The following is a 15,751-nucleotide window of genomic DNA, read 5'->3' as shown; positions in this document are numbered from 1 at the left end:
CACCACCCCAACCCTCACGTGTCCTGCCAGCCTGAAAATGAGACAGGCCCCTTGCCACAATTCTAAATTTATTTCCGTATCAGTGATTCTGGGATTCTGGTTGTTCACAAGTGATTTTGAAAATGATTGGGTGTCTTAGCTCAGGCTGTCATAACAAAATACCAGCGACTGGGAAGCTTAAAGGACAGAGATGTATTTCTCACAGCTCTGGAGTCTGGGATGTCTAAGATCAAGGTGCTGGCACATTTGGTTCCTGTTAGGCCTCTGTTCCTGGCTTACAGATGGCCGCCTTCTCACTAGGTCCTCACATGGCTTAGAGAAAGAAAACTCTCTGGTGTCCCTTATTCTTCTCATGGAGACACTAATTCCATCATCAGGGCCCCACCCTCATGACCTCAACCAAACCTAATTACCTCCGTAAATTCCCACCTCCAAATACCATCACACAGTTTGGGGGAGGGGGACAGTTAGAGCTTCAACATACGAATTGGGGGACGGCGGCGCACAAACATTCAGTCTGTAAGAATGGCCTTTTGAAATGTGTGCTTAAGGAGATTTCTGGAAAGTATAAAGTGATTTACAAACTTTAAGGTATTTTTATCAGTATTGTTACATTTTTTATTGGCAAGTTTTTTAAACTTTCACCCTGTTCCTTGGTTTCTAAGGAAATGACATTCTTTCTGAGCAATGTTCAGAAAGATAAATCCCTGGTGCAGTTTGGAATTTAAGAAGTGAAATACTAAATGTGCAGGAAATTGAGATCCTGACACTACATGTGACAGGAGAATCTTAAACTTCAACTCTCATGCTTCAATTCTTATTGCATTGCTGACCTATCACAGTGAAAATATTATTCAATGGCTATTAATACTTTATATCACATTGCAGAGAGGTGGACTTTGAGAGAATGGGAAGCAAGAAAGATCAGTTTTGAGGGAGGGAAGGGATCTGGCAAAGTGCAGGTCACAGAGTGCTAAGGGTGGGAGGTGGAGGAAGGGGTGAGCTTTATTTATTTATTTATTTATTTATTTGGCTGTGCTGGGTCTTAGTTGTGGTATGCAGGATCTAGTTCCCTGACCAGGGATCGTACCAGGGATTGCTCCTGCATTGGGAATGCGGAGTCGTAACTGTTAGACCACCAGGGAAGTCCCAGGGGTGAGCATTGTTGCTCGAGGGCTTCCAGCACCTTGCAGAGGATGTGAGTAGCAGGCAGCCCAGCGGTAAGAAAGCACTGGAACACTAGTAAGTGTTGTCATTATTGAAGGTGGGCTGATGTAGGGGATGAGGAGGGGCACAATCAAGACAGGGTTTTCCTCCGGCGCAGCTAATGCCGCCTTGATTGGCACCAGCTGCACAGGGTGGCTGGCACCTAATGGGTGCCCAGTACACGTGGAATGAATGACTGAATAAATGATTCAGTGAAGTGAATGCCTCCAAGTGAATGCACGCAGGCTCTCCCTACCCCTGGCAACTGTGCATCTCCTGTAATACATCCTCAAGCTCTGCAAAGTTCTTTCATTGAAATCATTGGAAGAAGGTTCCAGAAAAATGAAGAGTGGCGAGAACTTGATGTGAGTTACTGAGAGGGAATGTCTGGGATCTGGGCTTACCTAAGGATGGTTAATGTAGACAACATGGTCATCAGGATGTAGTTGCTCCCCTGTTTGTATTTCTTTTCACTCTTTGAATTGCTTTTTATTTCTCCTGAGCGTCCTTCTTCTTTTATCTAGATTGCTCAGTTTGCTTTGGAAATGAGACATTACGCAAGCGCAGTATGGCTTGGAATGATTATATGTAATGGGAAAGACTCTAATACATAGGCCTTTTATAGCTGCAATTGTGTTTTATTAGTTTTTTTGAAAAGAACATTTCAGTGGCTCAGTTACTGAACATTAATTGCGTTGACTTGAACAAAATGAATCATAGCTTTGTGTGTTAGTGTATGTGTGTGTGTCACTCCTGGGGTCTGTCTTTTAAAGATGTAAACGTTGTTTGTGAAACTTTTATGATCTTAATATTTCACATACACCTTTTTCATTTTGTTTTTGGAAAATTTTTTTCTCTTTTATTAAAATAGTGCTGATATATCCCTTGAAGCTAATTTCAAAGGATGGCTTAATTATTTGCACAAAGCATTGTTTTTCTTAGAGAAGTCTGTACTCCAAGAATTTGAAGGCAAAGGTATCAGTTGAATTGTTTCTATTCAGGATTTAACAGTTCTGTTACTTTGTTCAACTCAGAGCAACATCGAATCTCAGAGCTGAAAGGGTCTCTGTCCACCAAGCCTTTTTTAACCTTTAGCGACCTAGGTCCCCTTTTGATAAATACAAAAAAAAAATGGTAATGCAATCTGAAATTCAAAGAAATTGAAATGAAATATTCTCAACAAAAACCAAAGTAAAACAATGTAATGGAGTGTCGTTCTTCTATCTCTTTTTGTAAATCACAAGTGGCTTTAAGGCTCTGATGCCTCTCAGGGAGTGGTTGACTAGATTAACTACCTCATTTTACAGATAAAAAGAATGAGGTGCAAAGATTCCAGGAGTGCCCATCCTCTCAGCATCTGAAGAGCAGAACTGGGTCAAGAACCCGGACGTCCTGTTGGCTGCTTCCTGCTTTGCCCACAGCACCCCTCCCACCGCCCAAACCTTTAAGGCTATACTCGCATGCAAAGGAGGCATCTTATCCGGTGTCATCGCCCTATAACTGATGATGCTGATATTCTGGAAGGTTATCCTGAGTTAATGCTGTCCCAGCAGGATGGAGGCAAAGGCCAAGAGAAACTTCTCAGGCCTGGCCAATCCATGGATCCTGGTTGATTTTTATTTACTTTATTTCGTCCTGGACCATCTGTACCATCATGACATAGAAACACTGCCCTGATATAGCTTCTGGGGAATAAGGGGGCAACATTTAAATCTGAAAATTGATTTTTTTTTTTTTTTTGCACGGTACGCGGGCCTCTCACTGTTGTGGCCTCTCCCATTGCGGAGCACAAGCTCCGGACGCTCAGGCTCAGCGGCCATGGCTCATGGGCCCAGCCGCTCCGCGGCACATGGGATCTTCCCGGACCGGGGCACGAACCCACATCCCCTGCATCGGCAGGTGGACTCTCAACCACTGTGCCACCAGGGAGGCCCTGGATTAATTTTTGAAATAAAGTCTGGGTCTTTCACCATATTGAAAGGTCTTATTGGTAGTTTTCACTGAAAAATTTAACACGTCTTTTTTAACTTATACTGATTTGTTCTCTCTCTCTTTTTTTTTTTAACAGTGTATCTGGTGGAGAGCTGTTTGACCGGATAGTGGAGAAGGGATTTTACACAGAGAAAGATGCCAGCACTCTGATCCGCCAGGTCTTGGATGCTGTCTACTATCTCCATAGAATGGGCATTGTCCACAGGGACCTCAAGGTGAGGCTGTCGCTTAGCAACACCCTCCAGTTGCTTTCCAACCCACAATGCACCTGTCGGAGCAGATTGGCTCCGGAGGAGGGATGAGGTTGCCTTGATGTAGATACGGTGGGCTTTGTGTACTGTCAGTCGTCAGGGTCTTTGGGACCCAGAGGTAGCTTGAAAGATGATGAAGATCAACGGGGCTGGCCATTGTTTGGGACATTTAATAACCACTGTACAGCGAAAGGGCCATGGGGAGGTAGGTTGTGTATTGCTTCAAACTTATCTAAAGGGTAATTTTGTTCAAGACATGGATGCCATGAAGATTGTCCAGTGCAGTTCTCCACTCTTTTCCCAATTCCAGCCCTGTTTCAGTGCAACCCACCATATGAAAGAAAGGGAGCAGTAGATAGAGGGTGTGAGGCGAGGGAGAAAGGAAATAAAAGGTTATCCAGAAAGATGGGTTAAATGACATACAGTTACAGCCTTCTCCCAATGTCCTGTCGGTTCCATTCTTATCTTTTCCCTATGAGGTTTTGAAATACTCACCCTTCACCAATAGCATTGAAGGATCTGGGCCTTGGTCACCTTGGCCCAAGGGTGTCTGTGGATGCTGGAGGGTGGGTATCATAGTACCAAGGGTAGGTATGGAACATATCAGTTTGAGGAACAGAAAAAAATCTGCGCTGTTGACCCGAGGCTATAAAGTGGCTTCATTCTACAGCAGTTTTAGGTCCAGCCCCTAGAACTCACGGCACCAGTCAAGATAGACATCTCACCCCAGCACACATACTCACCACTCCTATCAGAAACACAGGGATTATATTGTACTGAAGCCATGCTATACACAACTATGGGAAATCTAAATCAATTTAGGGAATAAATGGTAAACGTGTGTTAAAACAGAATGTTAACATCTGGCCGTTATCTGGTACTGGCTGTCAAGGTATAAAATGGTATACTGGAATTCACTGTGAAGTTTTTGCTTTTCTCCATGTTAATCACTTTCCATTGACTAGGGTAGTGGCTCCCAAATGTTAGCCTACACCAGAATTGTCTGGATGGCTTGTAAAAACGGATTGCTGGCTCTACCCCAGAGGTTCTGATCCTGCAGGTCTGCACCAGGGCCCGGGAGCTTGCATTTCTAAGGGGTTTACAGATGATGTTGGCCTGGGAACCACACTTGGAGAACTGCTGGACGAGGGTATTTGAGGATGTTGATGGACTTCTTACAGCCTTTGCTAGCCTCCTGATGGGTGAAATGGGCTGTGAGCACAAGTAGTTCATCTTCAGGACTTGCAGGTCCTTCAGAGGGCCAGGTAAGGGCTAGGTAAGGTGACCTGGAGCCTCTGTACCAGGCAGCCGTGCCTTCTCTGCTCTCTTGTGCCCTCATCAAATGCCGGTTCTGTGCTTCCAGGCCACAGCAGGCAGCTAGCTCTTCCTGAACAAGTTAGTTTAGTGACCGTAGAGATGTGATGTGGTGTACTTACTAGAAATCATTTCTAAGCAGGTAAGCCATTTCCTAGATGGGCAATGTTTATTTCCCCCTTAGAAAATGGTAAGGAAGGCTTTATTCAAGACTCCTGCAAGAGGGACATTGCGTTAGGGGAGAGAATTGGGCTCCACTGCACATGTGGCAAGGACACATGGGGAGGTATAGCCGTTGAGCAGAGTGAGGGGTCATGGATGGATTGGCTTTATGGGAGATCATGTTTTTTACACGCAGGTAACGCTTTTGGAGAAGTACATGCAGCTCCCAGCCTGTAGAACTTTAAGATCACTAGGCTTGTAATTGTGGATAGAATGTTACCATTTTAGGACCTTTCTGTGGTCTCTTTTCAGAGGCACAAAGAAGTTTGATCTATGTGGAGGAAGTTGGGGTTCAGGAATTAAATTTTCGTAAACCTCTAAGAAAATTAAACTCTGTGATAGAGGCCAGAGCAATAGAGAACACGATTGGGTTAATGTAAGATTAGAGTACAATTTGAGATGCTACCCTACCCCCACAGGTGGCTATACCTCTTTCTCCCTTCAGAAAGGTATTCTTGTGTCTTCTTGCCCCAGAAGCTGCTAACGATGATCAGTTGTCTTTTTTTTCAAAACAAGCGAAATGTCCACTGTTGCCTCCTCCTGTTAGGCACTGTTGCCCTTTGGAGCTGGATCATTCTTTGCTGTGCGAGGCTGCCCTGTGTGTGTTTAGTAGCGTCCCTGGTCTCTACCCACTAGATGCCTGTACCAGTCCTGAAGTTTTGACCACCAAAAAATGTCTCTAGGCATTGCCAGATGTCTCCTGGGGGGCGAAATTGTCCCCAGGAGAGAATCACTGGATCAGGAGTATGACTATAGGTAACATGAACTTTACAGGAAGTGTTGCTTCAGATCTTTTAGAAGCTTGTTATGTGAACAGGGGTTGGAATTGACATCCCAAGTCAAGTATTGGCCACAAATTGTCTTGCAAAGATGCCATAAAATACAGAAAAATCATTTTTCGGTGAGTCCTGGGCCTCATAGGATCCCAGGAAGCATCGTAAGATCCCCTCCCTCCTCCTGTCCCTCCACCCCTCACAGCGCTCCTACTGCTTAGTGGGGGCCTCCACCCACATCATCCCTGAGCCCATCTTCCCTCCCACTTTTTCCCTGTTCACCCCTCCCCGCAAGTAAAGCCCTGCTGTGCTTACTAATCTTGAGGTAAGTAAAAGTATTGACCTAAGCTGAGAATGACCAGTCCACTGAACCCTCCTTGGTGATTGCCCTTCAGAAGAGCAGTTTACTGATCCAAATGCATCTCCTGTAGGAAGAAGGTATCAGGAGAGATTCTGGGCTCTTAGGCTGTCTCCTGCCTCGATGCAGCCTTGTCTAGGAGCATGAGATCCTTGACTTTACAGCTGTAGAAGTACTGGGACAGGAAGTCATAAAATCAGAAACTTTAAAAAAATATTCTCTTTGCACCCATGATTGGATTCTCACTGTTCATCAAAGGCGAATCCCTAAACATTCAGAGAAACCATGAACCACGTGCACTGTTTGGTTAGATTATTTCCTCTGCTTTCTAAGTGTTGTTGTTTCTACTATTGATTGGCTCATTTTATTCTAGTTTAAAAGGAATTGAAAGCATCCTCAAGCATGCATTTGATTTTCTTCTAATTTTGTGCTTCATCCATAGGATTAAAGTCACTGTGAATGATGTGTCATGTTATTTTGAGTGAGGGGTAGTATTTTTTTCCTTGGGGTTCAGTTAAAGAAAAAAATGGTCCTGACACATGTTAAAATGGTAAGGAAGGCTTTATTCAAGACTCCTGCAGGAGGGGCATTGCGTTAGGGGAGAGAATTGGGCTCCACTGCACATGTGGCAAGGACACATGGGGAGGTATAGCCGTTGAGCAGAGTGAGGGGTCATGGATGGAAAATTACTGTGAGAGACAGCAAGGGTGGGGGGATGCTTGCTCAACATCTCCCTCCGGCTCCATAAGCCCCACCCCCATTTTTTGCCAGAAACCACCAGATTCCCCAATTTTCCACAAGATGTCATACAAATGAAACTTTGCTGTCTCCTGGTTTACCCCAGGATTGCCATCCGTAAGCCCCTCCCATGTAGACACCACGGGGGTGCCACTGATGTACAGACTTAGAGTGGAAACGGGAGCTGTCATCGGACCTTTGCTGCATGTCGTGCATTACTGCTGCCTGAGCTCTGACATTTTACAGTCAGGGAAGCAAACGAGGAACCATCTTGACCCGTCTTCTACAGAAACAGAGCTTTTAAGGACGCATGGCTAGAAAGCTCTAGATCTTCCGCCTCCGATTCATTCCGTGATGACCTCCCGCTGTTTCCCAGGAAGTGGAGTGCTCGGATATCAGCTGGCCCGGGAAAGGGGGAAGTGCAGTGCATGTGCCCGAGCTATGGACACAGGACGTCCCTTAGGGCGGGGAGAGAGACCCTTAGGTTGGAGACAGGTTGCTGACAAGGGTCAGAAAAAAGAAACCGAATAGCACCTGCAAAGACAGTTTTCTTTCTGAGAATCTCTGTGCCCCTAACCCAAGAAATGAATTGACAAGTCTGAGAGGCATCTGCTTTCTATTTGCCTCAATATATGGTTCATTGTTCTTAAGTAGAGAAAGTACTAATAAGGGAAAGTGGCTCACATTTATTGAAAATCCATAAATGCCCAATACTATATAAGGCACCCTGCATTGTTTTCACTAAACACTGCTTTTCTTAAGGCATTTACTGTGTCTAAAGGTCAAGTCTGTTCTTCCATTGTCATTAAGTTTTGGTGGTTTGGTGAGGCTCCCACAGGTAACCCAGCTTTTAAAACAGATTTTTTTTTTACATTTCTTTTTAGCCTGAGAACCTATTGTACTACAGTCAGGATGAAGAGTCCAAAATCATGATCAGTGACTTTGGATTGTCCAAAATGGAGGGCAAAGGAGACGTGATGTCCACAGCCTGTGGGACCCCAGGCTATGTCGGTAAGGACTGCGCGTGTGTGTTTTCCCACTTGTCAACCTGATCGCTTGTCTTAAGCATTTGAGCCTGGCACGTGATCACAGCTGCCTTCGTTTCCCTTGAGGGAGGAATAAAAGATTGAGAGACACTGGAATGAGTTTGAAGGGAAGTGATTTCCCCTGAAACCTTTTAATAGTTGGGTGGAAATCCCGTTTGATTTGGGTGTGGGCCTGTGTGGAGGCCAGGAATTGATTTGGGTGAGTTCCCAGGTTCTAAGACCAGAAATATGTCATGTGTATCTATGTTTTTAAATGATTTACAGTGACATGTGGGATGACAATAAGGTGCAAACACACATAAAACAAAATGTTGAGATAGAAACACGTAGAAAGAAAATATTGATAGAAGGAATCTGGTTCAGCCCTTGACCAAGTCACTCTCTTTAATTAGCCAACCCTGATCTGTCCTGGAGAAGCCAAGAATTAAAGTTTTTTCTAAAATCAGAACCCCAGAGATCCTTTGTCCCTGACACTCAGAATGCAGAAAATGCTATGGCAGGTCTGAACACATACTGAGACTCAACTTCCATCTCCGGGGGGCCCAGAGAAAGGCCATCAGAACTGGGTACGAAGTTATCGAGGCTTCCATTTCCATGACTGTATGCGTTCATCCAGCAAGTGCCTGCTGTGTACCAGATGCTGTTCTAGGCACTGGGGTGAAGACAGTGAATGAGACGGAACACCTGCCCTCGTGGAGCTGACCTTTTAGTTGGGAGAGACAGGCAGAAAAGAAACAGGTGAACAGGGGCATTTCAGATCTTACATGCTGTGAAGAAGACAAAACGGGAGTGTATGATAGAAGTTGGGACAGTTAAGGGGACAGGAGGAGACTCAGGCATTAGCCTTCATGACGAGAAGCAGCCCCAACCATGGGAAAGTCAGGGGACAGAGTTCCAGGTAGAGGCATCAGCTTGTGCTGGGGAGAGAGTGAGTACAAGCTAGGAAGGTCTAAGAGCAGGACGAACTGAGACTGGAAGAGACTTTGAGAAAATGGAGACCGAGGCTGAATTCTCATCATACAGACCATGATGGCTTTTCTTAATGAGAACAGTAAGCCTGCCCTGAAGGAGAGGAGGTGATGTTATATGACCAATGTTATTCCTGTTTGTTCGGGGTTACAACCACGTGACCTTCCCAGGCAGGCTGAGGGAAGCAGGCCTCGTGCTAAACGGGTCTGGGGCCCAGAGCATGGTCAGAAACTTCGAAAGACCTCGGAGGCACTTCAGGGCCCTCCAAGTGCTTGCATGGTAATGGGCGTTAAGTCGGCACTGTTAATGTCACAGCTGTTGCACTTTTAAAGGAACTCAGGAGAAAAGAACAGACTTGAGGGGAATAGAGACTAAAATGAGGGGAAGGGAAGGAAGCCACAGATTTAGGAGGAGATCAAGATGGTATAAATGTGGGAGGGGAGGAAAAGATGTGGTCAGTACCTGTTAGCTCTTGACTGTCACAGTACCCAGGAATTTTGTCCCTGGGTTGTGTGTATGCACTAGATACAGAAGGGGAGATGGTTCTGATCGTGTTTGCGAAGCCAGCACATCTGATGGAGATGCATGGCAGGGTGAGCAGTCCCCGTTCTAGGAGAGAAAAGTCATGGTTTCAGGAAGAGCTTGGACTCCATCAGGAGGATTTGGATCAGCAGCTGTGGTGTGAGATGCACGTGTAGACACGTGTGTGCCCTGAGGTGGGGGCCGTGGGTGGAAATGTGAGCGTGAGCGGTGTGTGTGTGTGTGGAATTTCTCCAGTTCAGTCCAAGCCACCAGGCAAGCGGCAAATAAAAATGAATGAGGCAAGCTTATTCTCATTTCTCTTAAAAGACAGGGAGGAAAACAGCCGGTTCCAACCATGGTGAGTCATAGGCATCAGAAAATGGACAGGCCTACAAGGTCATGGGGTCCAGTCTCCTGGCTGGAATGGCTTTGCTCTGCTCCACAGGGGCTGCTGCCCAGGCCACGCCGGGCGAGGAAGCTGAGGATGCTGTAGCCGCCCAGCTCCTGCTTCAGGACGTGGGCTCTGACAAAGAATGTGCATATTTACATATGCATCGTACTGCTCTCATATTTGGCTCTGATGTTGGAAAGCTCTAGCACTTTCTGAATTGATTTTCGCATTTTTACATTTTGACAGAGCTTGTGGAATGGCAGTTTCTCTGGGTTTCTAAGTGGCTGCCATCCTAGTGGTCTGGTTGTGTTTAGATGTCAGTCGCTGATGAGTCTGGGAACCGGGACTGGTGTTTGGATGTGGCCTTTGCTCTTTTACCCTAAATGGTGGCAAGTGGAGACATCGGGTAATTTTGTTGTCAGATACAGAGTTTTCTTGGAGTGAAGAGGGGGAAAAGGAGGACTATGGGAATATAGCAATTCTGTTTGTTCACATTTATTGAGCACCAAATTCTTGGGGGACCTTTTAGAGTAAGAAAGAGGCAACACTGGGGAGCTTGTGTCTGTGTAGACATGCCTTGGGCAGTGAGCAGCTGAGCTTAGGCTGTTTCTCCCCAACAGTCTGCATGGCAAGCTCCTATTCGGCCATCAAAGCCCAGCTTACATGACCCTCTTTTTGTAAATTTATTTATTTGTTTTTATTTTTGGCTGTGTTGGGTCTTCGTTGCTGTGCGCAGGCTTTCTCTAGTTACGGCAAGCGGGGGCTACTCTTCATTGTGGGGCGCGGGCTTCTCATTGTCATGGCTTCTCTTGTCGCAGAGCATGGGCTCTAGGCATGCGGGCTTCAGTAGTTGTGGCACGCGGGCTCAGTAGTTGTGGCACACAGGCTCAATAGTTGTGGCTCGTTAGCTCTAGAGCGCAGGCTCGGTAGTTGTGGCGCACGGGCTTAGTTGCTCCGTGGCATGTGGGATCTTCCCTGACCAGGGCTCGAACCCATGTCCCCTGCATTGGCAGGCAGATTCTTAAGCACTGCACCACCAGGGAAGCCCTACACGACCCTCTTTTGACTGCTTTCCCAACATCCATCCTCTCCTTTGTCATCCTGGTTCTTTTCCTTTTCTTACCACATTGCATCAGCTTCCATATTTATCCGTGTCTCTCCCCCTCTCCACTAGAGCAGGGGCTCTGGCTTACTCATCTTTGCACAGATGCTTGTTGAATTCAATAAAAACCTAAGCTTCGTAAACATGAGTGATTTTTTATTTCTCTGCTCCCCTTCTCTTCATTCAGCATGTGTTTATTGAATTCCTGTTATGTGTCATGCACAGGAGTTTGGTGTTAGGAATACAAATACAAATTAGATAGAGTCTCTGACCTCAGAATGTTCACAGTCTTGTGTGAGAGAGGGCTAACAGGTGAATTGAATAATGTATGGTAAGTGCTATATTATGCCTCATTCAAGAATTATTTATTTAGTGCCTGCCTTCTGTGCTAGGCACTGGGGATGCATCAGTAGAAAGAAAAAACAACAGGTAAAAATCCTCAACCTCGTGGTACTTCTGAGTGAGAGGGAAACGGGCTATAAGCAGACAGCTAAATATATTAATTAGTATCTTAGATGGACATGAGTGCTATGCAGAAAAATAAAGCAGGAAAGACAATAGGAAGTGTGTGTGTGTCTGTGTCTGTGTCTGTGTATGTGTGTGTAGGGAGTTGTCATTTTAACTACACTGATCAAGGCAGCCCTCAGTAAGAAGGTGACAGTGGGGTAAAGATATGATTGCAGTGAAGGAGCCAGCCATGCCATTATTGGGAGGAAGAGCATTCCAAGGATGGTTCAAAGGCCCTGGGGCAGGAGTGTGGGAGGAGCAACAGGAGCAGGGTGAGAAAGGAGGAACTCTGAGAAGCAGAGGGCAGGGCATGTGCAGACCAGGACTTTAGAAGTCGCTGTCACGACCATGGGTAGCTGGAAGCCACTGGAGGGATCTGAGGTAACGGGTGACATGATCCAAATTTCACCAAGATCCCTGTGGGGGACAAGCTGGGATAAGGAGAGGTGGCAGGGGGGACAGGGCCAGGGTGGAAAGGAGGAGACCAGGTAGAAGGCTCTGGAGTCGTCCAGGCGAGAAATGGTCGGGGCTGGGTCAGGTTGGCAGAGTGGAAGTAATGAGACGCTGTGGGATTCCGAATATGATGTGCAGGTGACGTCATCAAGATTTTCTGAAAACCCAGAAGTAGTGTTTGAAAGAGACATCAAGGGTAATTCCAAGGGTTTTGGCCTGAGTCCTTGGAAGGGTGCAGTTGCCTTTAATTAAGATGTGGGGGGAGAACGTTGCAGAAGTATCACCAGGGGTTCAGGTTTGGATTTGATAACGTCTGTGAGGTCAGGAAGGCAGCTGGAATAGGAGTCAGGCCTTGAGGGGAGATTCTCGTTTTGCACAGCAGTTCTGTCCTATAAAGTCACGGTGAGCACTGAACGGGCAGACCCTGAGTCCCACTCCCAGGGGAAATACAGGGCTGGGTTCCTGCGGGTCTCTAGTCCCAGCACTGTCATCAGCTGGTTGATACTTGACCTTGTTATATGTGTATCTCTGTCCAGTGACGCTTTATTTAATACCGTTGCTGATTCATTACTGTTCAGCTTAGGCTGACAACACTGTAACTCACGCCCAAGTGAAGCTTATCGGACACGCGTTTTCTCCGTAAGGCGCAGCCTTCTTGTGCTTGGGAGCACTGGACAGCACCTCGGCACTGACACCTGGCGGCCATTTTTTTTTTTGGCGGTACGCGGGCCTCTCACTGTTGTGGCCTCTCCGGTTGCGGAGCACAGGCTCCGGATGCGCAGGCTCAGCGGCCATGGCTCACGGGCCCAGCCGCTCCGTGGCACGTGGGATCTTCCCGGACCGGGGCACGAACCCGTGTCCCCTGCATCGGCAGGCGGACTCCCAACCACTGTGCCACCAGGGAAGCCCTGGGGGCTGTTTTTAATAGTGAAATCAACAGAATGCACAAAAGTGTGGGAAAATGTGGCACTAACTGGACCATAAAAACTATAGTTCTTGTCACTGTGAGAGACAAAACAAGAGGGCAGAGCATTGCGGTGTTCGCCCTCAGCTGGGAGCGAGCACTTGGGTGACTCCCTGCCCACTCTGGGCAGGGCTACAAACGACCGCAAAAGCATCCCAAGTATTGATTTGGGGGCTGCAAATGAATTTTAGCGAGTAGGCAAATCTCAAATATGGATCCATGAGCTGTGGGGATGGATGGTATTTGGGAACTGATAGCCTCTGGTGCATTTTATTTGGTTTTTTGTTGTTTGGGGTTTTTTGTTTTTGTTTTGTTTGGCCTCACCACGTGGCATGTGGGATCTTAGTTCCCCGACCAGGGATATCGAACCCGTGCCCCCTGCAGTGGAAGCGCAGAGTCCTAATCACTGGACCTCCAGGGAAGTCCCCTCTGATGCATTGTAAAGCCATGAACCTGGATGGAATCATCAAGTGGGGGGCGGGTGTAGATGGAGGAGAGGAAAGGTCCCAGGACTGAGTCCCGGGGACTCAGAGGGACAGAGAAGGGACAGTGAGTGACGTAGGAAGAGAACCAGGGGAGTGTGTGGCATCTGGACAGTACTTCAAGGAGGATGAAGTGCCTTGTGTCGGTTGCGGCTACTAAGTCAGGTAAGATAAAGACTGAGTGGGGACCACTGGTTTGGGGAACCTTAAATTATAGATTAATCGAACAACTAATTATTTCTGTGGGAGCCTGGTAGTCAGAGTAATGCTGCAGAGAAGATGAAACAGGTCTTCATCAGAGGACCCCAGTGTGCTCTCAGCCTGGGGCTGGACACAGCCCCGTCCACCTGCCCACCCCACCCCCCAGCAGTCTGATGGGGACACTATTTGGAACCTCGGACACAGAAGCCACGGCCTCCTTTTTGCCGGGCAGTTTTTCATTTGGACAGGGCAGAGCCATTAGGCATCTACGGGAGAGAAGGGAGGGAGTATGTTCCCCTGCTGCCCATCCTGGGGGCCACACGTCCCAAGAGCCCAAGCTGGGAGCAGAGGACGGCTGTCGGCTTTAGTTCAGATTCCTTCGAGGCAGTGTTGGTTTCCATTGGTGAGCGCAGTTGTTTTGTTGTTGTGTCAGTTATGACCTAAATGACTCTTCAGCTGAATAGTTAGTTTCACCAACCTCAAGTTACTACTTCAATTTAAATGAGTTCTCTAATAATGAAGAAATAATGGGAAAAGGGCTGTTTATCCTAAGTATCCCAAGGCACAAGGTACCCTGGGAGAAAGCAAAGAAATCTGAGCCTTTTGAACTTCACCCTCGACCCCTTAGCAGCCGCCTGGTCCTTACACACCCCGTATAAGGAACCAGGGCCCATGCTGAGTGTCAGGTCACTGATGACAGGAGATGGCGGGCATCTCTCCATCCAGGTGTATTGCGTTCCTGCTGCAGGCAGCGCCTAGGGCTCTGTCAACACCTGGGGCTCCTCCAATGCAGTATGGCCAGTGGGTGATGTGGATCCATGTAAGGTATCGTGTTTGCAGTATGAAATAACTGACATAGTTGAGAAGCAGCCTCACAGATACAGGCGAGAGACGGATCAGTAAGGGCTAGAACCAGCAGGGGAAAACTCACAGAGGAGGCAAGATTTGAAGGAAGGGTGGGACTCGGGCCAAGATGAAGGGCTTACGGATGCAGGCGAGCAGGAGAACAAAGGTCCAAGGTCATGAATGGCTTCTGGTATGTAGGGCCTGGGGGAAATGAGCAGACTCACTTGAGGAGGGAGGGCATGCATAAATAAGTTCCTGGAGAGAATTGAGGAGAAATGATAAGGCCGTCTGGTGGCAGTCAGGTCCTCAGGGTAACATGGTGACCGTTAATGTGGTATTGACCTGGATTTAGAATCCATTTAATTGAGTCAGATATAACATTCCCCTTGGCATCGCCAATAAGAGATGAAAGTCAGAGCTGAGAAAGTTTGTAAAATGATTTATGCAACTTGCTCCACTGCGTTAATTAAAATATCCAAACGGGCTCTCTTGAATCACTAAATAGGAACCATACGTCACAGAAAGCACCCATGTCAGTCATGTAATTGACAAGACACTACGAGATGACAAATGTACTTCTGTTCCGTAGAAGGAAGCCTGTCGCTTTATTTCGCGATGTTGCTCTTTGCACACCGATGTGATTTCTCAGATTCTATGGGAAAATTAAACTCTTCCAAAAGAACTTGGAACCTTTGTCTCTAGATGAAGTGACAGAGTGCCTCAGCAGGGGAGGGCACGCCTGTGCTCCTACTTATTCTTCCAAAGAGTGGCCTTTCTTATTCAGGGATTGCAAACTGCACTTTTAAAAAGGGCAAGAAGGCTGGGGTGGTGCTGGGTGGCAGGACTCCTAACTGCTTTGTGATGTTTGCCTTTGAGCAACATGAGACGTGCTTTTTTCATCGAGCCTTCTTGAGTGGTGATACATCCCTTTGCAGTATTCCATTTGGAGTGCATACTGGAAACCACGCTTTCATTATTGAATGTTCCTCAAAGATAGGAAGGTGCATTTCTGTCTGATCCGTCATTGCGTTTACAAGCAGAGCTACATCTTGGGTCTTTACGAGGTGGCTCATTGTTATTTTACTTAAAGTGTGAAGAAAGAGGCATTCCAGTCTCTTCTCGCAGCTTAGTTGCCTGCATAGACATTGCCAAAGTCTTTGGTCTAGCCCTGGCTTAACTTGTCTAAAATAGTTTAAACAAGTTTCGTTGTGTTCTCTTCTAAGTGGAAATGGAGAACAGTTGGTTCAACATTCTCAGCATATTTTTTCACCATTAAAGGAATACTTTTAATTCATGGGATCATCGCATTTTTAAAGCTTGATAAGGGGCTTGAGGTTAGGATGAGACCTTGGAAACCAGGGGTTCCAGGAACCAGGGTTCCGTTTGGGGATGAGGGACTGTTCTCAGAGCCACC

At 46.8% G+C, this 15,751-nt stretch overlaps 1 protein-coding gene across 1 annotated transcript in view; it reads left to right on the top strand.

The window, feature by feature from the left end:
- CAMK1D (calcium/calmodulin dependent protein kinase ID) overlaps window positions 1-15,751 on the top strand; it is a 424,335-nt gene that overhangs the window by 359,014 nt on the left and 49,570 nt on the right. The window contains exons 4-5 of the mRNA XM_032621492.1: window positions 3,275-3,413; window positions 7,739-7,865. Of these exons, the coding sequence (XP_032477383.1) occupies window positions 3,275-3,413; window positions 7,739-7,865 (266 nt within the window). The remainder of the gene's footprint in view (window positions 1-3,274; window positions 3,414-7,738; window positions 7,866-15,751) is intronic.

This window comes from Phocoena sinus, chromosome 2 (genome assembly GCF_008692025.1).
Source record: "Phocoena sinus isolate mPhoSin1 chromosome 2, mPhoSin1.pri, whole genome shotgun sequence".
Classification (NCBI taxonomy): domain Eukaryota; kingdom Metazoa; phylum Chordata; class Mammalia; order Artiodactyla; family Phocoenidae; genus Phocoena; species Phocoena sinus.
The sequence above is the reverse complement of the archived record's forward strand: the minus strand, read 5'-3'. Positions and strand labels throughout refer to the sequence as shown.